Source organism: Erythrolamprus reginae, chromosome 1 (assembly GCF_031021105.1).
Source record: "Erythrolamprus reginae isolate rEryReg1 chromosome 1, rEryReg1.hap1, whole genome shotgun sequence".
In the NCBI taxonomy this organism is placed as follows: Eukaryota; Metazoa; Chordata; class Lepidosauria; order Squamata; family Dipsadidae; genus Erythrolamprus; species Erythrolamprus reginae.
The window spans coordinates 161,589,975-161,605,817 of NC_091950.1; the positions used below are offsets into that span (position 1 = coordinate 161,589,975).

Sequence of the window (15,843 nt, forward strand, 5' to 3'; positions counted from 1 at the left end):
GAGGCTGTCTTGTGATAAAGATGTGCTATCTGTACCTATTGCAAGAATTATGAGTTACTGACTGAGTAACTGTAGCACCACTGTTTCATGCCTTTCCCTTTTTCAGGCAACTTATTTCACACACACATATAAACACCACTTGGTATTTAGAATGTTGGGCATGGAAACCAATTCAAGCCCTTGAATCACTTCAGGAAGCCGTATGTGATGTTTAATTATTCTGACATGTTTACCATTACATTCTCTAAGGCAAGTAGAAAGGTCTTACTTTGTTCTTGAAGAATACATCTTGTGTTGAAACCGGTTGCCGGTCTTGACTTATTCTGGGCAATTTTGATTTACTTCTGCAAGTTGAAAAGGAAGAATTTTAACTTACTGTCCTATATTTCTTATGGTTGTGGTTATAAGGCTCAAACTTCATTAGGGCTACTGGATCTAGGCTGCAAAAATCTGGGCAATCATTCTGTCTGTCTGTCTTTCTTTCCAATGAGTGATCTTCTAGAAGTTATGATCCAGATCTGATACCGTACCACTAACTTTCACAGTTGATGCCTTCTGTCGTAGGTTTCCTTTTTTGAAATAATGCTGATCAATTGCATACAACATCTGCCATTTAGGACAAAGAAAGTATTAGAATATTCATGACTGGGAGAACCAGTGGTAACAAGGTCAGCCAGTGGTAACAAGGACAGCATAGCAACTAAGTCAGCCAATAAGAGCTAAACACTTCTAAGTCTGTGCAGCAAATCGAAACTGAGAAACTTAAGGCTGAATCTCCATTCTGTACTCTTCCACTCTGAACTCTGCTGAAATGAAACTAACTGTTCTCTGCTGTCTGTAACTGCTTGAAGAAGAACTGCTTAACTCTGCTAATGGTATTGTAAATTCATCTGTTATTATGTTTATAAAGAAGGTATTGAATCCAGCTGAATCAGTCATCTGTGTGTGCTTCTGGTTTTCATAAAGATGATTCTTTCTGTGTATGACTGACAACTTGCTTTAATGTCTATCAATATTAGGCTGTCATCTTAACTGCAGTTGCTACTCTGTTTTTGGTATTTATTTATTTATTTATTTTATTTTATTTATTTATTGGATTTGTTTGCCACCCCTCTCCGTAGACTTGGGGCGGCTAACAACAATGATAAAAACAGCATGTAACAATCCAATACTAAAACAACTAAAAACCCTTATTATAAAACCAAACATACACACAAACATACCATGCATAAATTGTAAAGGCCTAGGGGGAAGGAATATCTCAGTTCCCCCATGCCTGATGGCAGAGGTGGGTTTTAAGGAGCTTACAAAAGGCGAGGAGGGTGGGGGCAATTCTAATCTCTGGGGGGAGCTGGTTCCAGAGGGCTGGGGCTGCCACAGAGAAGGCTCTTCCCCTGGGTCCTGCCAAACGACATTGTTTAGTTGACGGGACTCAGAGAAGGCCCCTCTGTGGGACATAACTGGTCGCTGGGATTCGTGCGGCAGAAGGCGGTCCTGGAGATAATCTGGTCCGGTGCCATGAAGGGCTTTATAGGTCATAACCAACACTTTGAATTGTGACCGGAAACTGATCGGCAACCAATGCAGACTGCGGAGTGCTGGTGTAACATGGGCATATTTGCAAAAGCCCATGATTGCTCTCGCAGCTGCATTCTGCAGATCTGAAGTTTCCGAACACTTTTCAAAGGCAGCCCCATGTAGAGAGCATTACAGTAGTCAAGCCTCGAGGTGATGAGGGCATGAGTGACTGTGAGCAATGACTCCCGGTCCAGATAGGACCGCAATTGGTGCACCAGGCGAACCTGGGCAAACACCCCCCTCGCCACAGCTGAAAGATGCGATTAGATAACTTCTTCAAGTAGAAACCTTTCCTTTTTGTTGGAGTCTTGTCATTGTGCCATCAACATGGATAAGGTTATGCCAATTGGTAGATTACATGTAGGAAAGCTATGATCTTCCAGATAGGGTGAACATATAACTGCCATCATCACCCGACCATATGAGACATTGAAGCCCTGGCTCCCATATGGAGGTCAATATTGTTGTATATCTTCAAGATGCATTAAGCTCTTAATATTTCCTGTCAATCCCTACTCAACTTATAATTATTGGTAAGTAAATAAAATTAAATGTCATTTTAAGAAAAACTGAGAAGATCGATGGGAGTGAAGTTTGAAGTACATACCTGTGACAACCATGATGGAATATCCTTATCACGGTTTTGACTGATTGTGCTATAAGCCACATCTGGAATTATGTGATTCATTGATTGGAATTAGGTGTAATGTGAAACAAACTGAGAAAGGCATTTTTTAAAAGAAGATCTATCTATATTGGAATATAGCTGACCATTTTGTCCTTAAGTTTGAATACCCTTTTCAGAACCTTTTTTAAACTGTTTGTTAAAAATATTTTTTTCTAGGAAACAGGAAAGCAGCTTTGTCTTCTGGAATGTGTCCCCACTCCTGCAAACAAACCCCGGCATTAAATTCTAATGACTCTGGGCTCTAGGTTGAGTTCAGAAGACAAACAAGTCACTGTGTTATTTAAAAATGCTGTAATTATGACTGTATAAAAAAGGACCTAGCTGCATTATTTTGTAATCTGGGTAACTACAAAAGAGTGATCAAATGATACTTTTAAATACAGCAGATTGGAGCTTTCATTTCATCCTGCGAAATCAAAAAAATCATGAGGATGGAAGAAGAACTCTGCACCTCAGCACTTGCCCAGGAAGAAGCAAACAGAACAGCTGGAAATGAACTATTGAGGAGTGCAGGTACGTCCCAGAGTATGAATTGGGGTCATTTAGATCAGGGGTCTCCAACTTCAGTTTCCAGAATTCCTCAATCAGCTATGCTGGATGAGGAGTTCTGGGAGTTGAAATCTACAATGATCTAGACCCTTGATCTATATCCAGGGGTGGGTTCTCCTTATCTTCCCTAACAGTTCATATTCCATGCAAAGGACCTGGAAATGACCTGCGCATACACAGAATCCTTTGCGCATGCATAGAGGTTTTTTTGTTTTGCAAACTGTGGTGGTGGAAGAACAGGTTTGGAAGTGTGGACTGCCAGTTTTCTGTGAGCGGTGGTAAATTTTGGCTATCTGTTCTAAAGAACTGGTCCAAATCAGCAACAACCCATCACTGTGCAGATCAGTGATGGCGAACCTTTTTTGGCTTGGGTACCAAAAGAGTGCTCACACGTGCAATACCATGCACATATGTACTCACACCCATAATGCAATGCCCCCATGTGTATGCATAATAATAATAATAATAATAATAATAATAATAATAACAACAACAATAACAATAATAATAATGATGATGATGATGATGTCGTATGGACAGTTGGCGGAACAAAGCATTGCATGGTCAGTTCTTGGAGAAGATTGAAGGCAAAGTAGATAAAGAAAAGACCTGGTCATAGCTTACAAGTGGAACACTCAAAAAGGAGACAGAAGGACTAATACTGGCAGCACAAGAACAGGCCATTAGAACAAATGCTGTCAAAGCCAGAACTGAAAAATCAACAGACGATCCAAAGTGCAGACTCTGTAAAGAAACAGATGAAACAATCGATCACATACTAAGCTGCTGCAAAAAGATTGCACAGACTGACCACAAGCATAGACATGATGCTGTGGTACAGATGATCCACTGGAACTTGTGCCAGAACTACCATTTCCCAGTGGCAAAGAACTGGTGGGATCATAAGCCCAAAAAAGTGGTTGAAAATGAGCAAGCAAAACTAATGTGGGACTTCCGACTTCAGGCTGACCGAATTCTGAAGCATAACACACCAGACATCCTGATTGTGGAGAAAAAGAAAGTATGGATCATCGACATCGCAATCCCAGGGGACAGCAGAATTGAGGACAAGCAGCTAGAGAAATTAGTGAAATACGAAGATCTAAAAATCGAGCTGCAATGACTCTGGCATAAGCCAGTGAAAGTGGTCCCAGTGGTACTTGGCACGCTGGGCGCAGTGTCAAAGGATCTCAGAGGACATTTGAAAACCATCGGAATTGACAAAATCTCCATCTGTCAATTGCAAAAGACTGCTTTACTGGGATCGGCAAACATAATTCGCTGCTACATCACGCAGTCCTAGGTGCTTGGGAAGCGCCTGACTGGTGATGAAATACGAAATCCAGCATAGTGATCTCATTTGCTGTGTTGTATTGACATAATAATAATAATAATAATAATAATAATAATAATAATTATTATTATTATTATTATTATTATTATTTATTAGATTTGTATGCCGCCCCTCTCCAAAAACTCAGGGCGGCATACAAATCTAAATGATAATAATAATAATAATAATAATAATAATAATAATAATTCATACACATGGGGGCATTGTATTATGGGTGTACAACCCCTAGCTGCCCTCCTCCGTGCATGTGCACAGGCAGTAATGGGCAGCCAAAATTTTTACTGCCACACTGTGGTGTGGCTTATTTTGTGGGTGTGGCTTAATGGTCATGTGACTGGGTAGGAGTGGCTTGCTGGCCATGTGATAAGGTGGGTGACTTGAACGATCATCATCATCCTCGACTTACAATCTTACCAGTGTCACTTGCTAGGGTGACAATTTGCTTCATGATTCCCGCGCTCTTCTTCCTGGGTCATCCCCCCACCTCAGGCTGGGCAGCTAGGCAAACGGGTGTTGCCAGAAGCATAAATGCTGCCAACGCTGTTTCCACCCACACCTTCTCCTTCCACCTCAGGCAGGAGGTTGCCATGTGAGGCTGGGCAGGAGAGAAGGAAGCTTGTCCGAGGCCAGGAAGGAGGAAAGAGGGAAAAAGGAGGCTTTCCTGAAGCCTGGGGAAAATGAAGACAACCACCTTCTGGCCTCTGGAAGGCCAAAAATCAGCTGGCCAGCAGACTAGAGCTGACAAAGGACAACACCTCACGTGCCCTCAGATATGGCTCCGTGTGACACCTGTGTCATGTGTGCCTTAGGTTCACCACAGATCTAAATAATTGTAGACTTCTATTAAAATAAGAATGCATAAGGTGGTGATAGCAGAGGTGGGTTCTTCCTGGTTTGCACTGGTTCTATAGAACTGGTAGTAAACCGATGGTGATGTCACAGAGCTGGTTTTGTTGGTACCGGTCTGTGGATGTTGCCATCTTTTTTTGGCTTTTTTTGGGGTGCTATTTTTTGCTTCTGTGCATGCACAGAAGCCAAGTCTTCTGCACCACCATCTTGTTTTTGGCTTTTTTCCTTTTCTATTTTTTGCTTCTGTGCATGCATAGAAACTGAGTTTTCAGCACCGCACATGTGCTGCTATTTTTTTGTTGGTTTTTGCTTCTGCGCATGTGTAGAAACTGAGTTTTCAGCACTGCACATGTGCTGCTATTTTTTTTGTTGGTTTTTGCTTTTGCTTTTGCGCAGAAGCCGAGTTTTTCTCACCGTGTGTATGCTCACGCAACAAAGCCATGCAGCATGGGAAGAAGCAAACCAACAACAAGGTAAGTTAGAGTCTAACCCTGGGTGATAAATACAGATTAAATTATGCTGATGGAATAACCAGTTATCAATTTGGGGTAAGATTGTATGGCAGCTGAATGGGATCCAAGAGAATAAGTTATTCACTTAGATTATATGAATCTGGAATAATCTCAGCTTGAAAATTGCAAATAAATTTGATGGAAAGACAAGGTTATTTATCAGTGCTTTAAAGCAGTCTTTCAGCCTCAGCAACTTCTAGATATGTGGACCATCTCCCAGAATTCCCCAGCCAGCCGCGGAGATTGAAATCCATACATCCTACACTCACTGAGATTGAGAAACAGTAGTTTAAACTATTTGAAATGTAGCAAGAGAAATTTGGACCACGTAAAATGGAAAAATGGCTGTATATTCAGTTACCATGTCTTGTAAACATCTTGTGGTTCAGGAATTATGTTGCTTTTTGGGACTCTCATTGGGACAGTTTTAAAAATTGTCTCTTAGTATTCTTGTAAACTCATTGTCAAATTGAACTGCTTTGGTTCTTTTGAACCTTACTGCTATTCACGAGAGGCGGGGGGGGGGGGCACTCTTTCAGAACCAGTGCAGCTGCCTATTCAGACTAAGGATTAACGCTAAGGATAGCCTTGTATAACTTGGGTAAGCTATGGTTCCTCCTAATTTATGTTCAGCATGTCCTGTGAATACAAAAAACCATGGTGTGTTGTATAGATCTAGCCTAAATTTCTGATGTCTACATCTCCTATAGGAGCAAGGATGTATAGGATATGAAAATGAAAGAATCCCAAATCGCATCGTTTTACCATTCCAGGATAGGCTCTCTGTGTGTCAATTTGTGCATGGAAGAAGGAGAGTGGAGATTGACTTTCAAAAATCAATATTGAGAATAGTCTGTTTGCCAAAAACTCCACTTTAACTTCCCACAAATCCAGCGATGGGCTACGAACCGGAACGCTAAATACATACATACATATATACAGTACATACATACTGTACATACATACAAGAAAATGAAGGTTTAAATATTATGACCTCTCTGCTATTTTTTATATTTCTTCTGAACAAAGGAAAGCACACTGCCTCAAGAGAGTGACAGTACCCAAAGAGTTAGTATATAATTTAAACGTTGTGTAAAAAGAATGATCTGTTTGGTAGATTTATGTCCCATGATAGGATGAAGTAGGTTTAAACATTCAGGAAAGTTGCCTTCTAGTAAAGAGATTTCTGGAACAATGGTTGATTGAAGACAAATGTGAATGCACTTCTTCCTGGTTTTAATTAATTAGGTTCCATTGACCTACTCAGCCCTTGTCTAAACAAAAGAATGGCCTTGCATGCCTTATTAATCAGCACCTTGAATTCAGAAATAACTGTCCAACTTGTATCTGCTTTTAGAATATGTGTTTGCTCCTTGCCCTCCCATAGCAATCTCACACAGCTCTGAACACCAAAGTAAAGTTAGACCTTCAGTAGAAGATAAGAGGACCAGTTCACCTCTCCCTTCCTTCTCAGCATACTCAGCAATCCATTAATAAAGGCTCCTGGGATGGCATGATTTGTGATTACTGGCATTAGTTAATGGAGGCTGGTAGACTGCCAAAACCTGTGTTGTTTGGTTTATATATAATGCAGGCATAGCTTATCGAAATTACAGCAAGTGCATTGTGAGACACAGCCGGGTAAATAGGAAGAACTCTTTAATATATTTTTATAAGCTGTAAAATACTTGCGGCATCAAAAAGAAGAAGGCTAAAGGGCATGATGTGTGAGGCTATTGCTCACTTCTACTCTGCTTCGCAGAGATTGATTTACCAATAAAGTAGAATATCTGTAGCTCAGGGCTGAAAAGACAGGCCCTTGATGCTCTCTAAGCTTGGCTGATTTCTTACAGGCATTTCTTTACCTAACTAGGTAACATCATCAGGGCTAGAGGTTGATCTCTCCTACATAAGCACAGCATCTGGATTGTGACATGATTTCCCTCCTCCTCTCTGTGAGATTCATTTACTATTTGGATGTGTTTGTGTTCTTGTACCTTAGGCAGATGCCTTGGCATGTGGGATAATCTTACCTGTTGGCTGTCTTCTCCCATTGGACAAACTGTTAGTGCACCCTGTCCCGGAGCTTTTCAAATAGTCACGGGACACACAGGTAACATGAAAAACATGATTTAATGGTCACACACGTTTTCAGAGGATCAGGGAGTTGCTTTAGGTTTTTGGAACTGAAGGAGTTAAGGCTGTCGGCGTTCCAAGTAATGCACCCATTGAAAGCACAACTCTGAGACAGGTAGATTCCCCAAAGGATATGTTTATTAGATACATCATATTGGCACAGATGGTGAAAACCAACTCTGAAAGTTCCCGCAGTTTTCATCATTAATTAAAAGAATATTACTCTCTCCCCCTCCCATGCCATCAGTCACGTTGTCCAATGAATGTGGCTGGTAGGCTTCTCTCCTCCTTCACCAGTCACCTGTTACAATGACAATGGTTCCCAAAGGAAAACTTTTTATTTTAACTGCAAACTGGGCTATCTACTTCCCCCCAATTTCTTTCTCAGGCTTTGTGGCAATTGTGAGGCAGGGCAGGATGGCTTCATCCAGATTCGCTTCAGAGTTGACACAGGGTACTTTTCAAACTGTATTGAACCAACTTCTGTTCTTATATGAAGAATTTTTACTATTTTTCAGCCCCCAAAGCCCAGGACACCAGAGTTGCTCATTCTGGGCCCCAAAACGCTGTAGGTTGAATCCTGTGAGTTGCGTTAAAAAAAGCAAAACGGTAACAGGTCCATGAATTTGCTTGCTTCTTGGCTTGTTTATTTCCTACAAGACTTAACGTGAGTCTTGGTAATTGTCTAGAGTCCACTACCAGTCCATGGCCCATTGCAAACTGGTCCGTGCAAGGGTAGGCAAAAGTGCAAAGCTCCATTTGTGCATGTGCGAGATTAGGTTGTGTTTGTGAAACCATCCTTTCATGTCAGTGGTGGATTGCTACTGGTTTGCCCTAGTTCGGGTGAACTGGTTGCGGCGACAGGAGGCTTCGCCCACCTGCCCTGATATCATCATGGACATCTCTGAACCACTAGCAAAGGTAAGTGAAACTCATTATTGCTTCACACACACCCACACCCACACCCACACACACACAAGCTGCTGCTAGTCCATGGACCCAGAAAAGTTGAGAGATGCTGGTCTGATGAAGATGTACTCATCCATGTGTATAAACCATGATGGTTAGGAGGAATAACTTATTCCAGTTGATTAAGAGCTTACCCTGGAGGGCAGCTGTTGCCTTCATTTCCCAGAAGGACAGCATGAAAAAATACTTTCCCAAAAGAATTTACCAGGGCCATCCTGAAAAAGAGGATAGCACATTACGCGGATCCTTGATTCTTTCTTGCTTAATGTTCTTACAAAATGAACAAAAAGTTCACATATTGCTCACATAATGCATTGCAGAAACTTAGTTAATAATGATACTTTTTTTTTAGTTCGCTCTCGAAGACATTGAGGATAAACCATGACGATTCAGGAAATGATAAAATGTACATGGTGGCATCACCATGCAAACCTGTCCCTGTTATATTTGTGTCTTATGCCACGTAATTTATTGTTTGCCCCTTGTTTATCCTAGCTCCCCTTCGGCACCTCCCATGCATGACATATTAATCCAATCAATGCTGTACTTGCGATCACGGCACAGCTGTGAACCTTCTGTGTGGTTTTGTGTGTATATCTTTGCTTTAGATCTGGCTTCCTATTAAAAAATGTAAAATAAAATAGATTATTTGTAAGACAATAATTTCCTTAACAAAGGAAATGGGAAGTAATGTTAGACTTTTTCATCGCATTACAATCAATATTTGCTTTCATTTGACAATAAAATCAAATCATTTAGATTGTATATCGAAAACTACATTTTCCTCATATTTATACTCCACTACTTAATGTATGGGTTTTTTCTGTTCTTCTTGTTGCAATACAGGGTTTATGTTTCGTAATTGCACCAGGGAAGGCTGGTCAGAAAAATATCCCAAACCATATATTGCTTGTGGATTAAATGTCAAACAACTTAATGCCCCTATAACTGAGTGGGAATCTAAGGTGAGTTCACCTCTTCAGCTATAATATTTCTGCATGTGATAGAAAATCCTTTCATTGTTGTTGTTAGTTGCAAAGTCATGTCCAATCCACTGCAATCCCATGGACAATGTTCCTCCATGCCTTCCCTGTCCTCTACCATCCTCTGGAGTCCATTTAAGCTCATGCTGACTGCTTCAGTGATTCTATCCAGCCACCTTATTCTCTGACGTCCCCTTGTTTTGCCATCAATCTTTCCTAGATTAAGCTCCTTCCTTCTCGTTAGGTGGCCAAAGTATTTGAGTTTCATCTCCAGGATCTGGCCTTCTAAAGAACAGTCAGGGTTGATCTCCTCTGACCGGTTTGATTGCCTTGCAGTCCAAGGGGCTCGCAGGAATCTTCTCCAGCACTATAGTTCAGTGTTTCCCAACCTTGGCAACTTGAAAATATTTGGACTTCAACTCCCAGAATTCCCCAGCCAGCAAATGCTGGCTGGGGAATTCTGGGAGTTGAAGTCCAAATATCTTCAAGTTGCCAAGGTTGGGAAACACTGCTATAGTTCAAAGGCCTCAATTCTTTGGTGCTCAGCCTTTCTTATGGTCCAACATTCACAGCCATACATTGCAACTGTGAAAACCATAGCCTTGACTATAAGCACTTTTGTTGGGAGGTTGATGGCTCTGCTTTTTAGTATGCTGTCTAGATTTGTCATAGCTTTCCTCCCCAGAAGCAAGTGTCTTTGGCTGCAGTCCCTATCTGCAGTGATCTTAGAGCTCAAGAAAATAAAATCTGTCACTACCTCAATTTCTTCCCCATCTATTTGCCAGGAACTGAGAGGGCCAGATACCATGATCTTAGTTTTCTTAATGTTGAGTTTCAAGCCAACTTTTGCACTTCTTCGTCCGCATGAAGAGGTTCTTTAGTTCCTCTACACTTTCTGCCATTAGAGTGGTATCATCTGCATATCTGAGGTTGTGAAAATCCTTTGTGCAAGGTCAAAGGTTGGTCTAATATTTGGCCCTCAAGGAGACCCCTAACCAAATTTAAAAAAGAGGGGGGGGTTAAAAAGTATTTTCTGAATGGGTAAAAGCACATTCATATTTTGCAGGTGGATAAATTAGCTATGAATATGTGAAAATTGGCATGTGCATATACTGAGGTCTGGCCACTGTTTAGCATTTACAGAAATGCAACAGTTAATTTAAGAAGAAATTCCACTTCTGTCTCTATGTCAGTGATATCACTTATAACCATGAATACAAAATTGCTGCTTCAAGGCAACAAATTCAAAGATAGTGTTGCTGTTTCATGATAGTCCCGGCTCTGTTGGAAGGATATCCTTGGCTCTACCAGCTTCCCATCTTCTCATAGTAATAGCACTTAGATTTAGATATCACCACATAGTGCTTTAGGCAGTTTACAGAGCCAGCATTTATTTATTTATTTATTTATTTATTCATTCATTCATTCATTCATTGATTTATTTATTTATTTATTTATTTATTAGATTTGTATGTTGCCCCTCTCCGTAGACTCGGGGCGGCTAACAACAATAAGACAATATAAACAAATCTAATATTTAAGTTAATTTAAAAACCCTAACTTAATAAACCAATCATACGTACAGACATACCATGCATACATTTTTTGTAAGCCTAAGGGGAGGAGAATATCTCAGTTCCCCCATGCCTGACGACAGAGGTGGGTTTTAAGGAGCTTACGAAAGTCAAGGAGGGTGGGGGCAACTCTGATCTCTAGGGGGAGTTGGTTCCAGGGGGTCAGAGAAGGCTCTTCCCCTGGGTCCCACCAAACGGCATTATTTAGTCGACAGAACCCGGAGAAGGCCAATTCTGTGGGACCTAAATGGTCACTGGGATTCGTGCAGCAGAAGGCGGTCCCGGACATATACTGGTCCGATGCCATGAAGGGCTTCATAGGTCATAACCAACACTTTGAAGCATATTGGCCACAACAACCTGAGGTCTTCATTTTTCCAACCTCGAAAGGATGGAAGGCTGAGTCAACCTTGAACCTCATCAGGATCGAACTCGCAGGCTGTGGGCAGAGTTTGCCTGCAATACAGTGATCTCTCGGTTAGCGCGGGGGTTACGTTCCAAGACCTCCCGCGCTAACCGATTTCCGCGTTATACTGGATGCGGAAGTAAAAACCACCATCTGCGCATGTGTGCCATTTTTTTCATGGCCGCACATGCGCAGATGGTGGAGTTTGCGTGTGGGCGGCGGGGAAGACCAAGGGAAGATTCCTTCAACCGCCCAACAGCTGATCTGCTCCGCAGCGCGGAAGCAGCGAGGAGCCGAAGATGGGGTAAAGGCAAAGGGGAAACCCCATCTTCGGCTCCTCGCTGCTGCCGCGCTGCGGAGCGGATCAGGTGTTGGGCGGCTGAAGGAACCTTCCCTTGGTCTTCCTGCCGCCCAGGCAAAGGGGAAACTCCAAGATCGCTTGCCGCTTGCCGCTTTGCAGCTTGGAGCCTTGCTTCGCCTCCTTCGCTGCAATAGGCAAGCGGCAAGCGATCTTGAGAAAGAGAGAGAAAGGAGGGCGACTTGCCAATCCACGCCCCCCTGGATGAACAGCCTCGCATGGCCCCAGCGCCGGGCTCCGCTGTTGCCTCCGCCCCCATTCGGCTCTGCAGCTGAGAGGCCTTCCCGGCAGAGCCCTCCCCAACAGCTCCCGCTGCCAGCGCAAAAAAGAAAAGAAAAAGAAATCCCCAAAAGAGGCAGGCACAAAGCGGGGGCACAAGGGGAGCTGCCCGGCAGAGGTTGCTTTTTTTCTTCTCGTGGGCAAGTGGAGGGGGGGAGAGAGAAGGGAGGAAGAGAGTGTGAGAGAGGAAGAAAGAGAGAGAGAAATGATAGAAAAAAGGGGAGAAAAAAGAGAAATGAGAAAATGATTGAAGCATAGTGACAGGAAAGAAAGAGAAAGAGACAGAGAAGTGACTCTTGGTGATGACGTATGACGTCATCGGGTGGGAAAAACCGTGGTATAGCAAAAAAACCGTGGAGTATTTTTTAATTAATATTTTTTGAAAAACCGCGTTGCAGCGTTTCGCACTAATCGAGACCGTGCTAATCGAGGGATCACTGTAGTACATTCTGACCAATGTGCCACCAAGGCTCATAAAGATCTGAGATCCCAGGACCATATTCTTATGATTGGAAGAACTCCAAATGCAGAATTATTATCACATCGGCATTGAGAATGGTGAAGGCCACAAGGATTGTCAGAATGGTAAACACAGACTCTTTAAACGGCATGGACCTGAAGAAGGAAGGAGGATGTAGGCAGTCAGTGATTGGCTTTCAAGTGATCGCTAATTAGCTGACAGTTTTTTCTGCTCAGCTATTGGACAAAAGAGCAAGCAGTAATCGATGGGAGACTCGCTGTGAACTCTATACTGCCCTTGTACCTAATATTCTGCATAAGTCTGAAAATAGTTTAAAGCCATCTCATTCAGTAAGTGCATTTTAAACTGGATTCAGAAGGATTGGTAGATCAGACAAACTACTTGTCTGGAAGTGTCCTATATCTCTGAAATATATATTTTTTGCTGTTACAATTGCACTCATTTGACTGATAGAACTGGATTTTGACTTGGCGGACTGAAAGACTAGGTTCAGTAATGGGCTCCTACGGGTATGATCAGAACTGGTAGAAAAATTTTGGTCAGGTACGCAGAACCGGTAGAAAAATTTTGATTTTTTTTTCTCTTTTAGAAGAGCTGTGTGTGCATATGTGTACATATACTTTATATAATAGATAATATATATTTTGTGTGTAATATGTACATATACATATGGCATATATACATAGAATTAAATAGTATATTTTGGATGTTCAGTAATAGTAAATACCCTGTTTCCCCTAAAATAAGTCACCCCCGAAAGTAAGATTTAGGAGACATTTCGTTTTGCAGCATTCCAAAACACAACATATATAACATATACAGTGATCCCTCGATTATCGCGAGGGTTCCGTTCCAAGACCCCTCGCGATAATCGATTTTTCGCGATGTAGGGTTGCGGAAGTAAAAACACTATCTGCGCATGCGCGCCCTTTTTTTATGGCCGCGCATGCGCAGATGGTGGAGTTTGCGTGGGTGGCGGGGAAGACCCAGGGAAGGTTCCTTCCGCCGCCCAGCAGCTGATCTGCTCGGTAGCGCAGCAGCAGCGAGCTGACGAAGATTGGGGTTTCCCCGCCACCCACGCAAAGGGGAAACCCCGATTCGGCTCCTCGCTGCTACCGCGCTGCCGAGCAGATCAGCTGCTGGGCAGCCGCAGCAGCAGCGAGCAGACGAAGATCGGGGTTTCCCTGCCGCCCACGCAAAGGGGAAACCCCGATTCGGCTCCTCGTTGCTACCGCGCTGCCGAGCAGATCAGCTGCTGGGCGGCCGAAGGCACCTTCCCTGGGTCTTCCTCGCTGATGCCCCCACTCGCCCGCCTGCCCGCCGCCCGCCGCCCGCCGCCCGCCAGCAAGAGGGGGAGAGATAGAGAAAGAGAGAGAAGGAAAGAAAGAGATGAGAGAGGGAGGAAGAGAGTGTGAAAGAGGAAGAAGCAAGATAGAGAAAGAGAGAGAGAAAGAAAGATGAGGAAGGAAGAGAGTGACGTCATCGGGTGGGAAAAATCGCGATATAGCGTTTCGCGAAGAACGAGATCGCGAAAATCGAGGGATCACTGTATTTGAAGAAAGTATAATTGTTGTACATGGAAATAATGGTATGGTAGTAGTAAGAAATTCTTGATAGGATTCAGTTTGTCTGGTTATGCTGGTTTGTGATGACAACTACTGTACAGTATATAATAAATGTTCTTTTTTTTTTGCTCAGCAATAAATTCACTTCATTGAAATTCTTCTTCATTGAAAAAAATAAGACATCCCCTGAAAATAAGATGTAGCACATCTTTGGGAGCAAAAATTAATATAAGACGCTGTCTTATTTTCTGGGAAACAGGGTAGATAGGGAAATTGTATCTCTTTAAGGTGAGGAGAGGCCAGGCACCCTAACCCTAACCCAAACCCTTGACGTGAGTGACATCAAGTTGGCCACCTTTAAGCCAATCACATGACCTTTAAGCCACCCCCCCCCCCGGTCGCATGATTGCCAAGCCACTCCTACCTTGTCACATGGCCAGCAAGCCACACCCACAAAATAAGCCACGTCCACATTATGATAGTAAAAAAATTTGCAGCCCTTCACTGACTGGGTTCAATGAAACAGGGTGCCAATCTGACTGATTCAGGTCAAAAACCACCAATTTAAGAACTCATGGGGCAGCCATGTATCTGTGCTATGGACAAACTTTGAAGGGTCAAAGAATTCAACTTTCCTAAACCTACATGTTTGAAACATGGATGTGTAAATGGATAAGTAGGTCACACATAAAGAGCAGGAATCCATATTCTCTTTTTTGTCTGATTAGTGAATTATGCCCTTTGAAGGAGGAATTGGATCAAGCCTTTGTTTTTGACACTCTACTTAATTACAGAATAGATTACTACAGCAGCTTCCACAAGGGGCTGTCCTGGCAGATTGCCTGAAAATTTAAGTTACTTGAGTATGCTGCCAACAGATTTCAATCAGAAGGTGCAATATACAAACAGTGGGATGTCGTCATCGTTTGTTTCTTTGCCCTCTTTTAAGCAGGCCCGAGAGAGTTTTATTTTTCCAGTCATTTAATGGGCTCTTTTACTCTCAGCGGCTGTGCTTCATGAGGCTGCTTTTATTTTGCATTTTAGTTCCTTTGTAATTGTTGCGGCCAGGCACTACTCATTTTATATTCTATTGAAATAGACATAGAGAGGTGGGATATAAAATCCAAGGAACAAAGACGTTTTATTATCATTACAGAAAATGTATTTTTTGGAGGGCTGCTTTTATCTTTAGTCTATAAGTGCTTATTCCTTCTGCTTGGTTACTTGGATTAAGAGACAATAGAGCTGCTGCATGTAAGGAAAATAATTGTAAATAGCAACACCTAGTGATCCAATTTAGTACTGCCCAATTCAACATGCCCTTTCAAAAATGTTGGAATGGCAGAATCATATCTCTGTCGTTGCGTTAAGTGACTTAGGTGTTGCCTTTGAGGGTCATGTGAACAAGGCAACTCAACATGTCTCAGAACATTGTTTGTTATTGCAGTCATGTAAGTAGTCATGAAGATCACCCATGTTGCTAGACCATGATCAGCCATGGTCTGTCAAAAAAAGGTATAGTGACTGAGCTTATCCATCTCTAAATTGTAAACCTTGGCTTA

At 42.4% G+C, this 15,843-nt stretch overlaps 1 protein-coding gene across 1 annotated transcript in view; it reads left to right on the plus strand.

Moving 5' to 3' along the window:
- Positions 1–225: 225 nt before the first annotated feature.
- Positions 226–15,843, plus strand: part of SCTR (secretin receptor) — a 32,892-nt gene continuing 17,274 nt past the window's right edge. The window contains exons 1-4 of the mRNA XM_070736941.1: positions 226–249; positions 2,650–2,779; positions 7,533–7,643; positions 9,482–9,600. Coding sequence (XP_070593042.1) covers positions 226–249; positions 2,650–2,779; positions 7,533–7,643; positions 9,482–9,600 — 384 coding nt within the window. The remainder of the gene's footprint in view (positions 250–2,649; positions 2,780–7,532; positions 7,644–9,481; positions 9,601–15,843) is intronic.